This window comes from Gadus morhua, chromosome 20, assembly GCF_902167405.1.
Source record: "Gadus morhua chromosome 20, gadMor3.0, whole genome shotgun sequence".
NCBI lineage: Eukaryota > Metazoa > Chordata > Actinopteri > Gadiformes > Gadidae > Gadus > Gadus morhua.
The window spans coordinates 3,238,778-3,252,953 of record NC_044067.1 but is presented as its reverse complement, the minus strand read 5'-3'; the positions used below and the strand labels follow the sequence as shown (position 1 = coordinate 3,252,953).

The 14,176-nt window shown below is 51.9% G+C and overlaps 1 protein-coding gene across 1 annotated transcript in view; it reads right to left on the bottom strand.

The window, feature by feature from the left end:
* Positions 1 to 964: 964 nt before the first annotated feature.
* pde11a (phosphodiesterase 11a) overlaps positions 965 to 14,176 on the bottom strand; it is a 25,423-nt gene continuing 12,211 nt past the window's right edge. Inside the window, exons 3-13 of the mRNA XM_030344041.1 lie at positions 12,725 to 12,814; positions 11,519 to 11,659; positions 10,930 to 10,994; positions 9,153 to 9,285; positions 8,390 to 8,465; positions 6,531 to 6,598; positions 6,078 to 6,170; positions 4,695 to 4,745; positions 1,825 to 1,971; positions 1,396 to 1,503; positions 965 to 979 (exon numbers count right to left, since the gene is read on the bottom strand). Coding sequence (XP_030199901.1) covers positions 965 to 979; positions 1,396 to 1,503; positions 1,825 to 1,971; positions 4,695 to 4,745; positions 6,078 to 6,170; positions 6,531 to 6,598; positions 8,390 to 8,465; positions 9,153 to 9,285; positions 10,930 to 10,994; positions 11,519 to 11,659; positions 12,725 to 12,814 — 987 coding nt within the window. The remainder of the gene's footprint in view (positions 980 to 1,395; positions 1,504 to 1,824; positions 1,972 to 4,694; positions 4,746 to 6,077; positions 6,171 to 6,530; positions 6,599 to 8,389; positions 8,466 to 9,152; positions 9,286 to 10,929; positions 10,995 to 11,518; positions 11,660 to 12,724; positions 12,815 to 14,176) is intronic.

Sequence of the window (14,176 nt, the reverse complement as noted above, 5' to 3'; positions counted from 1 at the left end):
CCTCTCGCTGACTCTCCCTCTCTCTCCCTCTCCCTCTCGCTGACTCTCTCTCTCTCTCCCTCTCCCTCTCGCTGACTCTCTCTCTCTCTCTCTCTCTCTCCCCCTCCCCCCCCCTCTTTATCTCCGTCTCTCTCTCTCTCTCTCTCTCTCTCTCTCTCTCTCTCTCTCTCTCTCTCTCTCTCTCTCTCTCTCTCTCTCTCTCTCTCTCTCTCTCTCTCTCTCTCTCTCTCTCTCTCTCTCTCTCTCTCTCTCTCTCTCTCTCTCTCCGTGCCGATAATCAATTCAGATGGGCTGCCCGTGCACTTTAATGCTGCGTCTGATTAAATGAACTACGCAAGGGGAGTAGCTCTACTGTAAGTGTGGTGCGAGTGTGTGTGTGTGTGTGTGTGTGTGTGTGTGTGTGTGTGTGTGTGTGTGTGTGTGTGTGTGTGTGTGTGTGTGTGTGTGTGTGTGTGTTAGTGTGTACGTGCGCGTTTGAGTGTGTGTGCTTGTGTCAGAGTGTGTGTGTGAGAGAGTACGTGCGTCAGGGTGTGAGGGTGTGTGTGTGTGCCTCAGTATGTGTGTGTGTGTGTGTGTGTGTGTGTGCGTCAGTATGTGTGTGTGTGTGCTTGCGTCAGTGTGTGTGTGTGTGTCTGTGTGAGTGTGCTTGTGTCAGTGTGGTGCCCGCCCCTCAGTATAAAGTATAAAATAAGGAAACCCAGACAAAGTGCCAGAAGTGTGTGAAGCTATTCTTTAGAGCGTCTATTCAAACAGACAGCGGGTTTGGCTGTGCCCGGAGTCTTGCTATTTGTTTGGGTGGATATGGTACCAGCATTGCAACTCTCTACTGATCTGTGCAATAACACAAAGACAGCACAAGCAGAAACACAACAAACTGCCCTCTGACGCAAATACGAAGACACAAAGCAAATTCTCCCCTTTTCAATACAAAACGACGTGTCAGTGTTATGAGGCTATTAGCACTCTATACTGTATATACCTGCAAGCACAACACTGTCAGGGAGTGTCTGTGAGAGGGTGAGTGGGTGATTTAGCGAGCGAATGTTTGCGTGTGTGTGTGTGTGTTTAGATGTGTGTTTGTGTGTTTGTGTGTGAGAGAGTGTGAGAGTGAGTGAGTGAGTGAGTGAGTGAGTTAGCAAGCGAGCGTCTTTGTGTGTGTGTGTGAGCAAGAGCGAGTGTGAGAGTGAGAGCGAGTGAGTGAGTGAGTGAGAGAGAGAATGAGTTACGTGATTGTGTGTGTGCGTGCGTGCGTGTGTGTGTGCGCGTGCGTGCCTGTATGTGTGTGTGTGTGTGCGTGAGTGTGTGCAGGATTGTGTGAGTGTGCGCGTATGTGCATGCGTGCTTGTGTGCGTGTGCGTGCCTGCATGTGTGTGTGCGTGTGTGTTGTGGCCTCACCGTGAGCATGGCGAACATGCACTGGCAGACGTTGAAGGCGTGTCTCCAGTTGTGGTAGAGGACCATGCGGTAGTTCTTCCGGACCGTCAGCAACCAGCGGCACAGCGTCTGGGGGGGGGGGGGGGGGGGGCGGGCAGAGGGGACAGGGGGGTGATGACCAGGGAGAGGACAGGGGGGAGAGAGAGAGAGAGAGACAGAGAGACAGAGAGACAGAGGGAAGAGAAGAGAAGAGAAGAGAAGAGAAGAGAAGAGAAGAGAAGAGAAGAGAAGAGAAAAAGAAAGAGAGAGAGAGAGAGAGAGAGAGAGAGAGAGAGAGAGAGAGAGAGAGAGAGAGAGAGAGAGAGAGAGAGAGAGAGAGAGAGAGAGAGAGAGAGAGAGAGAGAGAGAGAGAGAGAGAGAGAATGAGCCAGCGTGGACCCCCCCCCTCACCTCGTAGTCGATCCTGAACTTCTGCACCATGCCCAGCTCCATGAACATCCTGAGGGCAGCCGTCACCATGGCGTCCACGTCCAGGGAGAAGTCGTCGAAGGGCAGCATGTCGATACCCAGCTCACACACCAGGGGGATGTTAGCCGCCTGCAGGACAGAGGGACAGGGGGACAGGAGAAGGACAGGAGGAGAGGGGGACAGGAGGAGGACAGGAGGACAGGGGGACAGGGGGACAGGAGAAGGACAGGAGGAGAGGGGGACAGGAGGAGGACAGGAGGACAGGAGAAGGACAGGAGGAGAGGGGGACAGGGGGACAGGAGAAGGACAGGAGGAGAGGGGGAGAGGGGGAGAGGGGGACAGGAGGACAGGAGGACAGGGGGACAGGAGGACAGGAGGACAGGAGGACAGGAGGACAGGGGGACAGGGGGAGGACAGGAGGACAGGGGGACAGGGGGACAGGGGGACAGGAGGACAGGGGGACAGGGGGACAGGAGGACAGGAGGACAGGGGGACAGGGGGACAGGAGAAGGACAGGAGGAGAGGGGGAGAGGGGGAGAGGGGGACAGGGGGACAGGAGGACAGGGGGACAGGAGGACAGGGGGACAGGGGGACAGGGGGACAGGGGGAGAGGGGGACAGGGGGACAGGAGGACAGGGGGACAGGGGGACAGGGGGAGAGGGGGACAGGGGGACAGGGGGACAGGGGGACAGGGGGACAGGGGGACAGGGGGACAGAGAGAATCAGAGTCAGGGCTCGGGGGCTACAATGTTCAAATACTGAACTATACAGAGTTGTGTGGAGACGACCCTGTCCTGACGTCCACCTTATACATATATATATATATGTATATATATATACATATATATATACACAGAGAGAGAGAGAGGGAAACAGAGAGACAGAAACAGAGAGAAACAGAGAGAGAAACGGCGAGGAACAGAGAGAGAAACAGAGATAGCAGTCAGCGGACCCTGTGCCCGTTTAGAGATCACAGAAACATGGAAGCAGGCTAATTAAGACTCGCAGGACTCGAGCAGCGCTTCCCTTAATGAGGCAGAGCTCCCCTAAAGTCTCCGCTGTCGCGCGTACGGAGAGCCCAGGGCGAGTCCGGTAGTAGACCCTCACAGACGTCCTCTTCCTCGCTGAACCTCCACTGCTGGGGCGGGCGGTGTAACGAGCGTTGGCCCCGTCAGGGCCCTGTTTCCTGCCATTATGCCTCCGGTCGACACTGACGGGGCCCTCGCTCTCGGCCCCTCTCCCCCCTTAATGAGACCCGGGACCCCGGCAGGACAGAACGAGCGCTTCGGTCGAGGCTGGGTCGCCTCAACACTGTCTGACACACAAACTCATACACACGCACATGAGCACGAACCTAGCACAAACGGGCGTATAGTACTACACACACAAACACTCACACATGCTTGCACTCACACAACTCTGAAACAATTGATGCGCGCGTACACACACACACTCACATGCACTTCACACACATAAATACACAGAGTCTTGCACACTAGCCCAGGCACAGACACATAAATACAAACACTCATGCACGCCATCACAACACCCCCCCCCACACACACACAAAAATAACTCTCTTTCCCTCTCTCTCTTTTTCTCTCCCTCCCTCCCTCCCTCCCTCCCTCCCTCCCTCCCCCTCTCTCCCCCTCTCTCTCCCTCTCTCCCTCTCTCCCTCCCTCCCTCTCTCCCCCTCTCTCCCCCTCTCTCTCTCTCTCTCTCTCTCTCTCTCTCTCTCTCTCTCTCTCTCTCTCTCTCTCTCTCTCTCTCTCTCTCCCTCTCTCTCTCTCTCTCTCTCCCTCTCTCTCACTCTCTCTCCCTCTCTCTCTCTCTCCCCCCCCCTCTCTCTCCCCCTCTCTCTCTCTCTCTCTCTCTCGCCCATCCAGGTCAGCAGGTGTTCCGTCTCTCGTCGCTCCGGTCGCTGTCGACAGCCAGACACCGTCTGCTCTGACATTTACAATTCGAGTCAAACACTCCGCGCCGCGCTCCGCCCAACCCTCCGCCCAACCCTCCGCCCAACGCTCCACATGGAGGGCAGGCTTTAGAGGCAGGGTGGGGGCAAGGAGGGAGGAGGAGGGAGGAGGAGGGAGGAGGAGGGAGGAGAGAGGAGGCACGGAGGGGGAGGCAGGCAGAGGGAGATGAAATGGGTAAGATGGAGGCCCGGGAAGGTGGAGGCAGGGAGGAGAGAGACAGTGGGCCGGATGGAAGGATGGAGGGTGGAGGCAAGCCCGGGTGGAGGCAGCGAGGAGAAGGTGGGAGGGGGGGAGGGCATGAGGGTGGAGGCAGGGCACTGCCGGGCGTATGGCTGGGTGAGGGGGCTGAGAGATTGCAAAATGCTGCAGAGAGCAGCTCCTGCTCCGGGCAGGGGGGAGGGGGGACCCCCCCAGGAAGGAGAGAAGTGGGTCACATGGCCTCCCCCTCCGTCCATTTGTCACTCTGTTTGTCAGTCAATTAGGAATTCAGGTCGTGATGAATAAATAGAAAAACATATGATGAATAATGCACAGGGAACGACTGGGTATGGATTACAGCAATCCATTTCAAACACACAATTAGTTTGTTTTCCTCTGGGACGCCGTTGAACAAACGGCGTCGGGTCTCGACTCGTATTAATGTTTGAGCATGCGTTGTGTTTCTCTACCCGTAGATTTTAGCACTAGAATAGTAACACGGTGAATATCATTCAAAAGTACGATTGATTCACATGGCTGACGCAACCCCGATGCTTTTATGAAATATATTCCACATTCATCAGTTTCTACAAACGCAACACGATGTAGCATGCTGTTAGAGAGGTCGCTGCTGGCCGGTTGTGTGAATGGAACCATAACAATGGTAAAATATCCAGTTACCTTGAATTTATCAACTTCAGTCTTGGAGCACGTGGCGTGGTAGGAGAGCACCTGCAACACAAACACACAGCACAGGCTGGGCTCAGGACCTCATAGAGAAAACACACTGGGCACATCCAACACAGGGCTGCTCACAAGGCCTGGAGCGAACACGGCACTGTTGAACGCAACTCATAAACGTTGGGACCGTTTTCCACCGGGACTGGGCGTGAAGGCATCGGGTCAGAGGAGCTAAGGTTACTGCAGGAGGTGGTGGTGGAGGAGGAGGAGGGAGAGGAGGAGGTGAGGAGGGAGAGGAGGAGGAGGAGGAGGGGGAGGGGGAGGAAGAGGTGAAGGAAGAAGAGGAGGAGGAGGAAGAGGAGGAGGAAGGAGAGGAGGAGGAGGAAGATATAGAGAAGGAGGAAGAGAAGGAAAGGAGGAGACAGAGGAAGAGCAAGGGGAGGAGGAGGGGGAGGAGGAGGGGGAGGAAGAGGGGAGGAAGAGGAGGAAGAAAAGGTGGAGGAGGAGAGGGAGACAGAGGTATAGCAAGAGGATGAGAAGGGGAGGAGAGGGAGGAGAAGGAAGAAGAGAAAGAGGAGGAGGAAGAGGGCCGACCGATGGAACACAGATGTCAGCTCTCATCACTTCTCCTCCTTCCCGGGGAAGACATTTGTGGCATGGACCTGCAGTTGCTTATTTGATCATGTGACTCATGTTTATTCAGCGCTGCCACGGGGAATGCATCCACGTCTGACTGCTGCTTCCAGCTCCGACTCGGGTCTACCCTTTGCCTTTCCCTCCAATCCATGCGTTGCTGAAAGGAAAACCCCGGTCTGGGTGATCAAACCATGGTCACGCCTCTCCTGGCTTCACCCAAGCCTCTTTCCTACAGGTGACCCCAGACGCAGTGAGGGGGCTGAGCGCTGACACGCGCAAGGCAGTGGAGGGAGTGCAGCTCATGGAGGGGGAGGTAAACCCTATGTGGTACTGAGGCTCCGTCACTGAGAGAGCTGAGCAGCTCCCCAGTGAGGGAACAGGATCGCAGATTAACGGAGCGAACGGTATTAAAAGAGCGAGGATCTAGATATTAATATCATCGTACCTGCTATGATGGGCTTATTGATGTGGTAACGTGTGTGTGTGTGTGTGTGTGTGTGTGTGTGTGTGTGTGTGTGTGTGTGTGTGTGTGTGTGTGTGTGTGTGTGTGTGTGTGTGTGTGTGTGTGTGTGTGTGTGTGTGTGTGTGTGTGTGTGAAAACGAGTGTCTGAGTGGGTATGAATGCTTCTGTGTGTGAGAGAGTGTTTATGTCAGTTTGTGTGTGCATATGTCGAAGTGAATGTGTCCATGTACAGAATAACAGGGAAAACCTCTCGACATGAGTACATAACAGAAGCGGTGTCTTACATCCAGGGCGACAGACTGCTTGGCCCATGACTTCTTCACCTGGTCGTACATGATGGTGTTGTTAATGCCGAGACCGCAGAAGATCACAAACGCCTGAGAGACACAGAATGAAACGGTCATTGATCACTAAATGATAAAGAAGAGATATCCAGAAAGATAGATAATGACTGTGGTCCGACGCTGAGACGGCAATCATTTGCATTTACATTTAGAAGACGCTTTTATCCAAAGCGATTACAATAAGTACATTTTTCAGAAGAAAGAGAAACAACAATATATCACTGTCGGTACAGTAAGGACGTTCATAGAACCAAGAGCCAAGCACTAACAATCGCTAGGTTAAGCCATTCCCAGTATGCAACAGAGATAGCTGGGACAAGATGCTACACAGTGCCAAAAACAAAGTGCCAGGACTTACAACATTCAATAAGAGCACAACAAGGGGAGGTATACCTCGAAGAGACGCTGGTCAGCGTCGTCGAAGGGCTTCCCGTCCAGTCTGTTCAACACCTGTGCCACACCTGTGGTCACATGAAGAGTCAATTACTGCATGCAAAGTTTAATCTACGTTAACTGGACTGGACGTGGTTACAGCGACACTTGCGGCCGTACACACACAACATATACTTGTCCACCCATGACGACAAAGTTGATTATAATGAATAAAAATACCACAGAGCGTATAACCCTGCCTATGTGTGTGTCTGTGTGCGTGTGTGTGCGTGCGTGCGTGCGTGTGTGTGTGTGTGTGTGTGTGTGCGTGTGCGTGTGCGTGTGTGTGTGTGTGTGTGTGTGTGTGGATCACCCTTCGACTTCATGGATCTTTGGTCGGTTTCAAAATACTCTGAAGCAAAAACCAGAACCAATAATAATGATATAATAATAATAAATATCATAATAATTATAATGATAATAATGAATATTTCCATATGTAAACATGAATTTATGTTTATATATACGTATATGTGAGGAGGACACCAGTTTATATGACGCTTATCCACGTAACACCGGAGCCTGGGGCCTCCTCTCTGGTAATAAATAATATGCACGGAGCCCGTCAGCTCCTGTCACCTCCCTTTATCTCTTGATTAAAACGCCAGCCATGACTGTGTTGATAAAGCTAATTGTATAACCGGAGTGAGACCCTGTCTTTTTATCATCACACGAGGAATTACGCCGACAAGCCGCCGCTATTTCCCCCCGAGAGTCGCGCCGCCTTTTCCGCGCGTCTGAAACGAGTCCGCCCCGATGCGGCCGTAGTGTGCTTACTTGTGCGTAATGTGCGTCATGCAGTCGCACTGGTGATGAAGGCAAAAGCAAACGATGCGTTGTTATAAATTCATCTGCAAATTGTGTTCACACAATTTGTGGTGAAACGAGATGTGTCACGTGACAGCTTGAACACAATTTGCATATGGGTATGAATATTATGCCGTCAGTCAACATATATGTTGAGAGTCACAGGCGTGATAATAATCCTCTGTTTGACGTCACGGATCAGCCCGTCTGGATAAAAGACACCGCAGCATCACAACACTTTATCGTAGGAAAATAAACTCTTTATTCCTTGAAGGGGAAATGCTGCTGAATGTGTGCATCATTTTTTTTCCTGATGACTGCCACAGTTTGTGTTTCTCCGGAAAAACAACCAAACATAAATCATGGCCCTTTAGGACATGATATGATTCACTCATACAAAAACAAGGTCAAACACCGACTAACATAGTCATATATTTGCAAGGAAGACTTTATGAATACCCCTTTGTTTTAACTAATTAAGGACATTTTCAGGCCGTATTTCTTTATCAAATCATGATCATCATTTTCATTTCCTGATTGCGGACTGAACCTTGGATTCCTTGGATTGGCGGTTTTCATTGAGGTCCTCTGACTCTACCTGCACGATTCAATATTCACCACCTCTCTCTCTCTCTCTCTCTCTCTCTCTCTCTCTCTCTCTCTCTCTCTCTCTCTCTCTCTCTCTCTCTCTCTCTCTCTCTCTCTCTCTCTCTCTGTTGTTTACGTCTGGCCCCTATACATTCTCACACACACATGCACACACAAACACACACTCACAGACATTTGTGTTTGTGTGTGTTTGTGTGTGTGTGTTTGTGTGAGTGCGAGTGAATGCGTGTGTTTGTGTGTGTGCGTGCATGTACTGTATATTTCTCTGTGTGTGTGTGTATATGTGTGTGCGTGTGTGTGCGTGTATATGTGCGTGTGTGCGAGCATGCATGTGTAGTTGCGTGTGTGTATATGTGTGTGCGTGTGTGGTTGCGTGTGTGTGTGTGTATTATGTGCGAGCCTACCTATGATCTGGTGGTTGCTGTTCCATATGGGCACGCAGAGAACCGAGCGGATGTGGAAGCCGGAGAACTGGTCCGCCTACAGGAACAGGAAACAGGGAACAGGGAGGACACCGCTTGCGTGAGGAGCGCTACGTGTACACGTGGGACGCAGGCTGACAGCCTGCCGCGCGTCCGCCTGCTCCACATCAGCGTTTTCCAGGTCAAAGCCCTTAAAGTATGCATATGTCCCAGTCCCCATGTCGCCGCGGTAACCACACATCCAATATTGAGTGGAGGAGAGGCTCTCTGTGAGCACGGCGAAGAAGAGCTGCCGTTGAAGTACTACGACAGCCCCGCGATGACAAACACGATCCTTACCGTTTTAAAACGCACAAAACATGTCGGCGAGTGACTTTTGATACGGATGCGTGTCCATTTGTCTGCTTGCTGTTACCAAACCGTTTAAAATAAAACATGTGTCCCCGATCTGATGTAGCATCTTATCCTAGCTAGCTTTGTTTTATATGAGAAAGGGGTTAACCTAACAGTTGTTAGCGCTTGGCTCTATTGGTTCTATGAACATCCTTACTGTGCTGACGATATAGTTTCACTTTCTTCTGACAAATGTTGCTCTGGATAAAAGTGTCTGCTAAATGCCCTGAAGGTAAATGTGAATCTAAAGCCCATGTTGGCCTGACGTCGGTTGTACTGAACGTGTTTTAAGAGTGTGTATGTGCACGTGGGTGTGTTTTTGTCCTTTACACTCGGGCAGTGGAGCGGTCACCTCGGCGTCGAAGCGGGGGTCCTGATAGGCGTCGCTGATGTTGACGGGCAAACCAGTGGACGCCACCAGCTCGGCGATGCTGTTGTTGATGAGCCAATCAGAGTAGGAGGACCGCTCCATGCTGTCTTTGAAACTGGGGGAGCAGGAGGAAAGGATAAACAGGAGATATTACACCGAGTTCAATACAGTTTATTACACCAACACCGAGCTCAAGTAAACTATAAAGAATTCATTTCTGAAGCCAATTGTACGACCAAAAAGCTTTGCTTTAACGATTATAAATCGGCCTCCTTCCATCTCAAGAGACATTCTTCAAAAATGGGCATTTAATGAGGACATCCTAAACATCACATGACCCTTCTCGAAACCCTTGTGAATCTAATCTCCATCTTGACCACATCTTCGTTATCACTCTCCAATACTATTCTCGTCATTCCCTCAGGCCTCTCTTTGGAAACACAACCCTCTCTCCTTCATTTCCTCTGTTTCCCTTTCAGGGTCCGATCTGTTTGTGATCACGGCACAGAGACACAAGCTTGTGTGTCTCGGTGCAGTCGGACGTACACCTGGACCCATCCAAGTGTTCTTAGGGCCGTAGCTTGCTCAAATCAACTCTACTATCTATTGTAAAAACACACGCAAACCTCTTGAAGCAACCGGCCCACTGAATTCCCCAGTGTACAGAGAAGAGAACACGGAGAATAGGCTGATATTGCATAAAGAAACCACAGAAACCTTTTAAAACTGTCTGAATCAGGGAAGGAGAGAAGAAACGCAGTGTATTCACAACTTACTTCTCTCTCTCTCTCTCTCTCTCTCTCTCTCTCTCTCTCTCTCTCTCTCTCTCTCTCTCTCTCTCTCTCTCTCTCTCTCTCTCTCTCTCTCTCTCTCTCTCTCTCTCTCTCTCTCTCTCTCTCTCTCTCTCTCTCTCTCTCTCTCTCTCTCTCTCCCCCTCTCCCTCTTCCTCTCTCTCTTCCTCCTCCTCTCCCTCTCTCTCTCGGGGGCGGATGGGGATTCGGAAGTGCGTGTGAAATCGTACGGTGTGCTCAGCCTTTGACGTCACGTTTATTCATACAGTCACAAGTGTCTCTCTTGCGGCATCCTGCATTACCTCGTATGGGTTTCATAAGAGATAGTCAAGGCAGCGCACAATGAATCCCTCTCCCAACTGCTTTCCATGCTGCAAACACTCACACACACACACACACACACACACACACACACACACACACACACACACACACACACACACACACACACACACACACACACACACACACACACACACACACACACACACACAGGCACTCACACCTACATACACAAACACACACACACACACAGCCAGCGTGTGCCCCCTAACAGCAACACAAAGCAGCAACAGCCCTACTTCACCTGGTGAGACATACCGCCTCGGATGGGATTGGATTATTGTACACTTTTTATAGCTTGCGTTTCTGTGATATTGCGTCATATTCACGACCACAGCAGTTATCGCTGCCAAGGCCGGCGCCTTTAGGCGACCAAGTGGGCTACGGTCGACGCAGGACGAGAAGAATCTGTCTTTGGCCTTCTACCGCCCCGTCTCCGTCCATAAAGGACGCCACAACGTGCGGCCACTCGTTCACCAGGCCGTGCTACTGCTGAGAGGCTGTCGTGGATCAGGTGTGTCAATCAAGTGTGGAGCCACTGTTTAAAAGGCCTTCTGTATGTGTGTGTGTGTATGGCGTGCGTGCGCGCACGTGCATGTGTGTGTGAAGCTCACCTCCCACCGTACCTGTTCTCGGTGTCTGCGCTGCACTTGGGCGACAGCAGCTCGAAGGACTTGGTGAACTTCACCACCTGCAGAGGGTCACATGACCAGGAGGGGCTCAACACTCACCTGGATGAACACGGCTGGGGCGGACACACACAGCTGACCTACAGGGACGTGTATGTGTATGTTCGTATATGTGTATGTTTGAATGTGTGTCTGTGCGTGCGTGAGTGTTCACGTGTATGTGAATGTATGTGTGTTTATGTGTGTGTGTGTACATGGGTATGTGTATGTGTGTTAGTGCATTAATGTGTGTGTGCACATGGCCGTGTGAATGTTAGTGTGTTCGCACCTTTGTGTGCATGCGCGTGCGTGTATGAGTGCGTGCGTGTATGTATGTGTGTGCGAGTGCATGTGTGTGTATGTACTTATGTATGTATGTGTGTATGATTGTTTGTATGCGTGTGTGTGTGTGTGTGTGTGTGTGTGTGTGTGTGTGTGTGTGTGTGTGTGTGTGTGTGTGTGTGTGTGTGTGTGTGTGTGTGTGTGTGTGTGTGTATGTGTGTGTGTGTATGTGCCTGTGTGTGTGTGTGTGTGTGTGTGTTTGTACCGGGGACTCGATGTCCTCCAGGAGCTGCACGGAGCAGCGCTCGCACTTGAGCAGCGTCTGGGCGCGGTGCATGATCTTCCTGACGATCTTCTCCAGGTCCGTCTGCTCCTCAAACAGGTCGTTCACCACCTCTAGAAGCGCCTGGCCACGGCAGGGCGAGAAGGGTGGTGAACATCCTCCAACTCACGCACCTCCTCCTCATTCTACTCCACCACCACCTCCTCCACCTCCTCCTCATTCTACTCCTCCTCCTCCACCTCATTCTCCTCCTCCTCCTCCTCATTCTACTCCGCCACCTCCTCCTCATTCTGCTCCTCCTCCTCCTCCACCTCCTCTACCTCCTCCATTTCCTCCACCTTCTCCTCATTCTACTACGCAACCTCCTCCTCCTCCTCATTCTACTCCTCCTCCTCCTACTCCACCTCCTCCTCATTCTTCTCCTCCTCCTCCTCCATCTCCTCCCCATTCTACACCTCAACTTCTTCCTGCTCCACCTCCTCCTCATTCTGCTCCTCCTCCTCCTACTCCACCTCCTCCTCATTCTTCTCCTCCTCCTCCTCCATCTCCTCCCCATTCTACACCTCAACCTCTTCCTGCTCCATCTCCTCCTCCTCTTTTCCCTCTTCCTCCACATCCTCCCCCTCCTCTTCCTGCACCTTCGCCTCCTTCTCCTCGTTCCACTCCTCCGCCTTCGCCTTGTCCTCGCCCTCTTTCCCCACCTGCTCCCCCTCTTCCTCCTGTTCCCCCTCCTGGTCCTCCTTCTTCTCCTCCATCCTCCTCCTCCTCCTCTTCCTCCTCCTCCTCCTCCGTTCTCCGTCACAGTGATCAGTCCCATGACGTTGTCTTCGACCAGAGATCAATGGCTGACATGCATTAGTGCCTGTGTAGATGTTCCCCGTCTGATTTAGAGCCCTCCCCAGCCCCACCCCCCCCCCCGAAACCATGCTCCCCATCCCCACCCACCGACCGGTGAGTGTAACTGGGGGAGGAGTTGCCCCCCCCCCCCCACACACACACACACAGACACACTGCAGTGGCAGCAAGTATGTTCCTGCTGATCAATACTTTGCCTCGCTGTCAGCAGCAGGCGCAGACGGAGGGAATGCTGATCCCAGCGATGGAGGGGGGAAGTGTGGGTGGGTGTGGGTGGTGGTGCTAGGAGGGGGGGGGGCTGGCTGGTCATGTGATGGGATGCGTGCCCCTTACCCGACTCCTGTCGTACTCCTTCCTGGAGGCGGCGAAGAGCTGGGCGTTGGAGATGGCGATCCCACAGAAGGGAAGGTACATCTGGAGCACCTGTTGGGACATCAGGGGTGAGCTGCCTTCGACTGAGAGGTGACTTGTTATACCACCTCACAACGTGTGTTGTGAGTGTGATTAGCCGTCACAAACGTTTTCAAATCTGCCTCTTCTGACATCACAAGTGGGCATGTCCACCTAGATGTATGACGGATAGATGAGCAACGTTTGCTACAGTCAACTGGGTAGGCTGGTAGACTGATCTATCGAGCACACATCTAGGTGGATGTCAGAAGAGACAGATTTTCAAATCACACTAACACCTGGTGGTATAATATGTCCCCTTTAAAGGTGGTTGGTTGATGTTATAATAAGGCCCTTTATGAATGAGAGACGTAAAGACGTAAAACGCTTTGAATATTCATAGGACTGCGACGCAAACAGAAACTAGACGGGACTCTAGGGGAAATTGATTGGAAATTTTAGATCGCACCTATTTTTAAACAAGGAAAAAATAGCCTTCCATTAGAAACATGAATTGCCAGGACAACTTCATCAATTCAGTTGACACTTTACCGTTCCACGGCGTGGTTTGACCACGAGCGCCTCCGGGCGAACAATTGATCCGTGCGCCATTTCCCGTTTGATTATACCGCTTCTTTTGTCCAATAATACAAAAATAACTCCCGGGCGCTGCCTCATTGAATATTGATGATTATGATGTTGTATTGTTCATGAGCACCGCCGATCTATAACGTACAGCGACTCGGGGCCTCTGTGTGCTCCACGGTGCGTCGCTGAAGAGGTGTCATTCAGACGGCTGTGGGGTGACAGGGGGGCTGGGGTCCCCGCGGCCCCGGGCCCCTGCCTCTGAGGGGCCAATCCGAGGGGCCTCTAGACTCCACGACGAGGAACCGATACAATTTAGGTTGTTTGCTTCCACACTCCACCCCTTCTGTGATGCTATAGCTATCTTTAGCATCGGGCCGATTGTGTCAACAATGCAAACCCCGGCCTTCGACACTGGCTAATGTTTACCAGCCCGCCCGGTGGTACCGGAGGGTCCAGGAGAAAGGAAAGCTCTCCACAATACATGAGTGAGGCGGGGGGCTCGGCTGCAGCCGCAGATACCGAGCGGTCTCATTCGCATTGGGCCGAGAGATAAGGTATCAGAGACGCAGCGCAACCCATGGAGCCGCGCTCCCTGGACATGCAGAGCGTGGCATAGATGGACGAGTGTGTGTATTTGAGGCCTATATATATTAAACACACACACACACACACACACACACACACACATGGGAGCACACACGCACACACTGTGAATAATGGCATATACAATTGGAAGTGTGTATCAGGGTCTATACATATTCAGCGCACAAACAGCCATGCACACGCACACTAACACACAAGCACGGT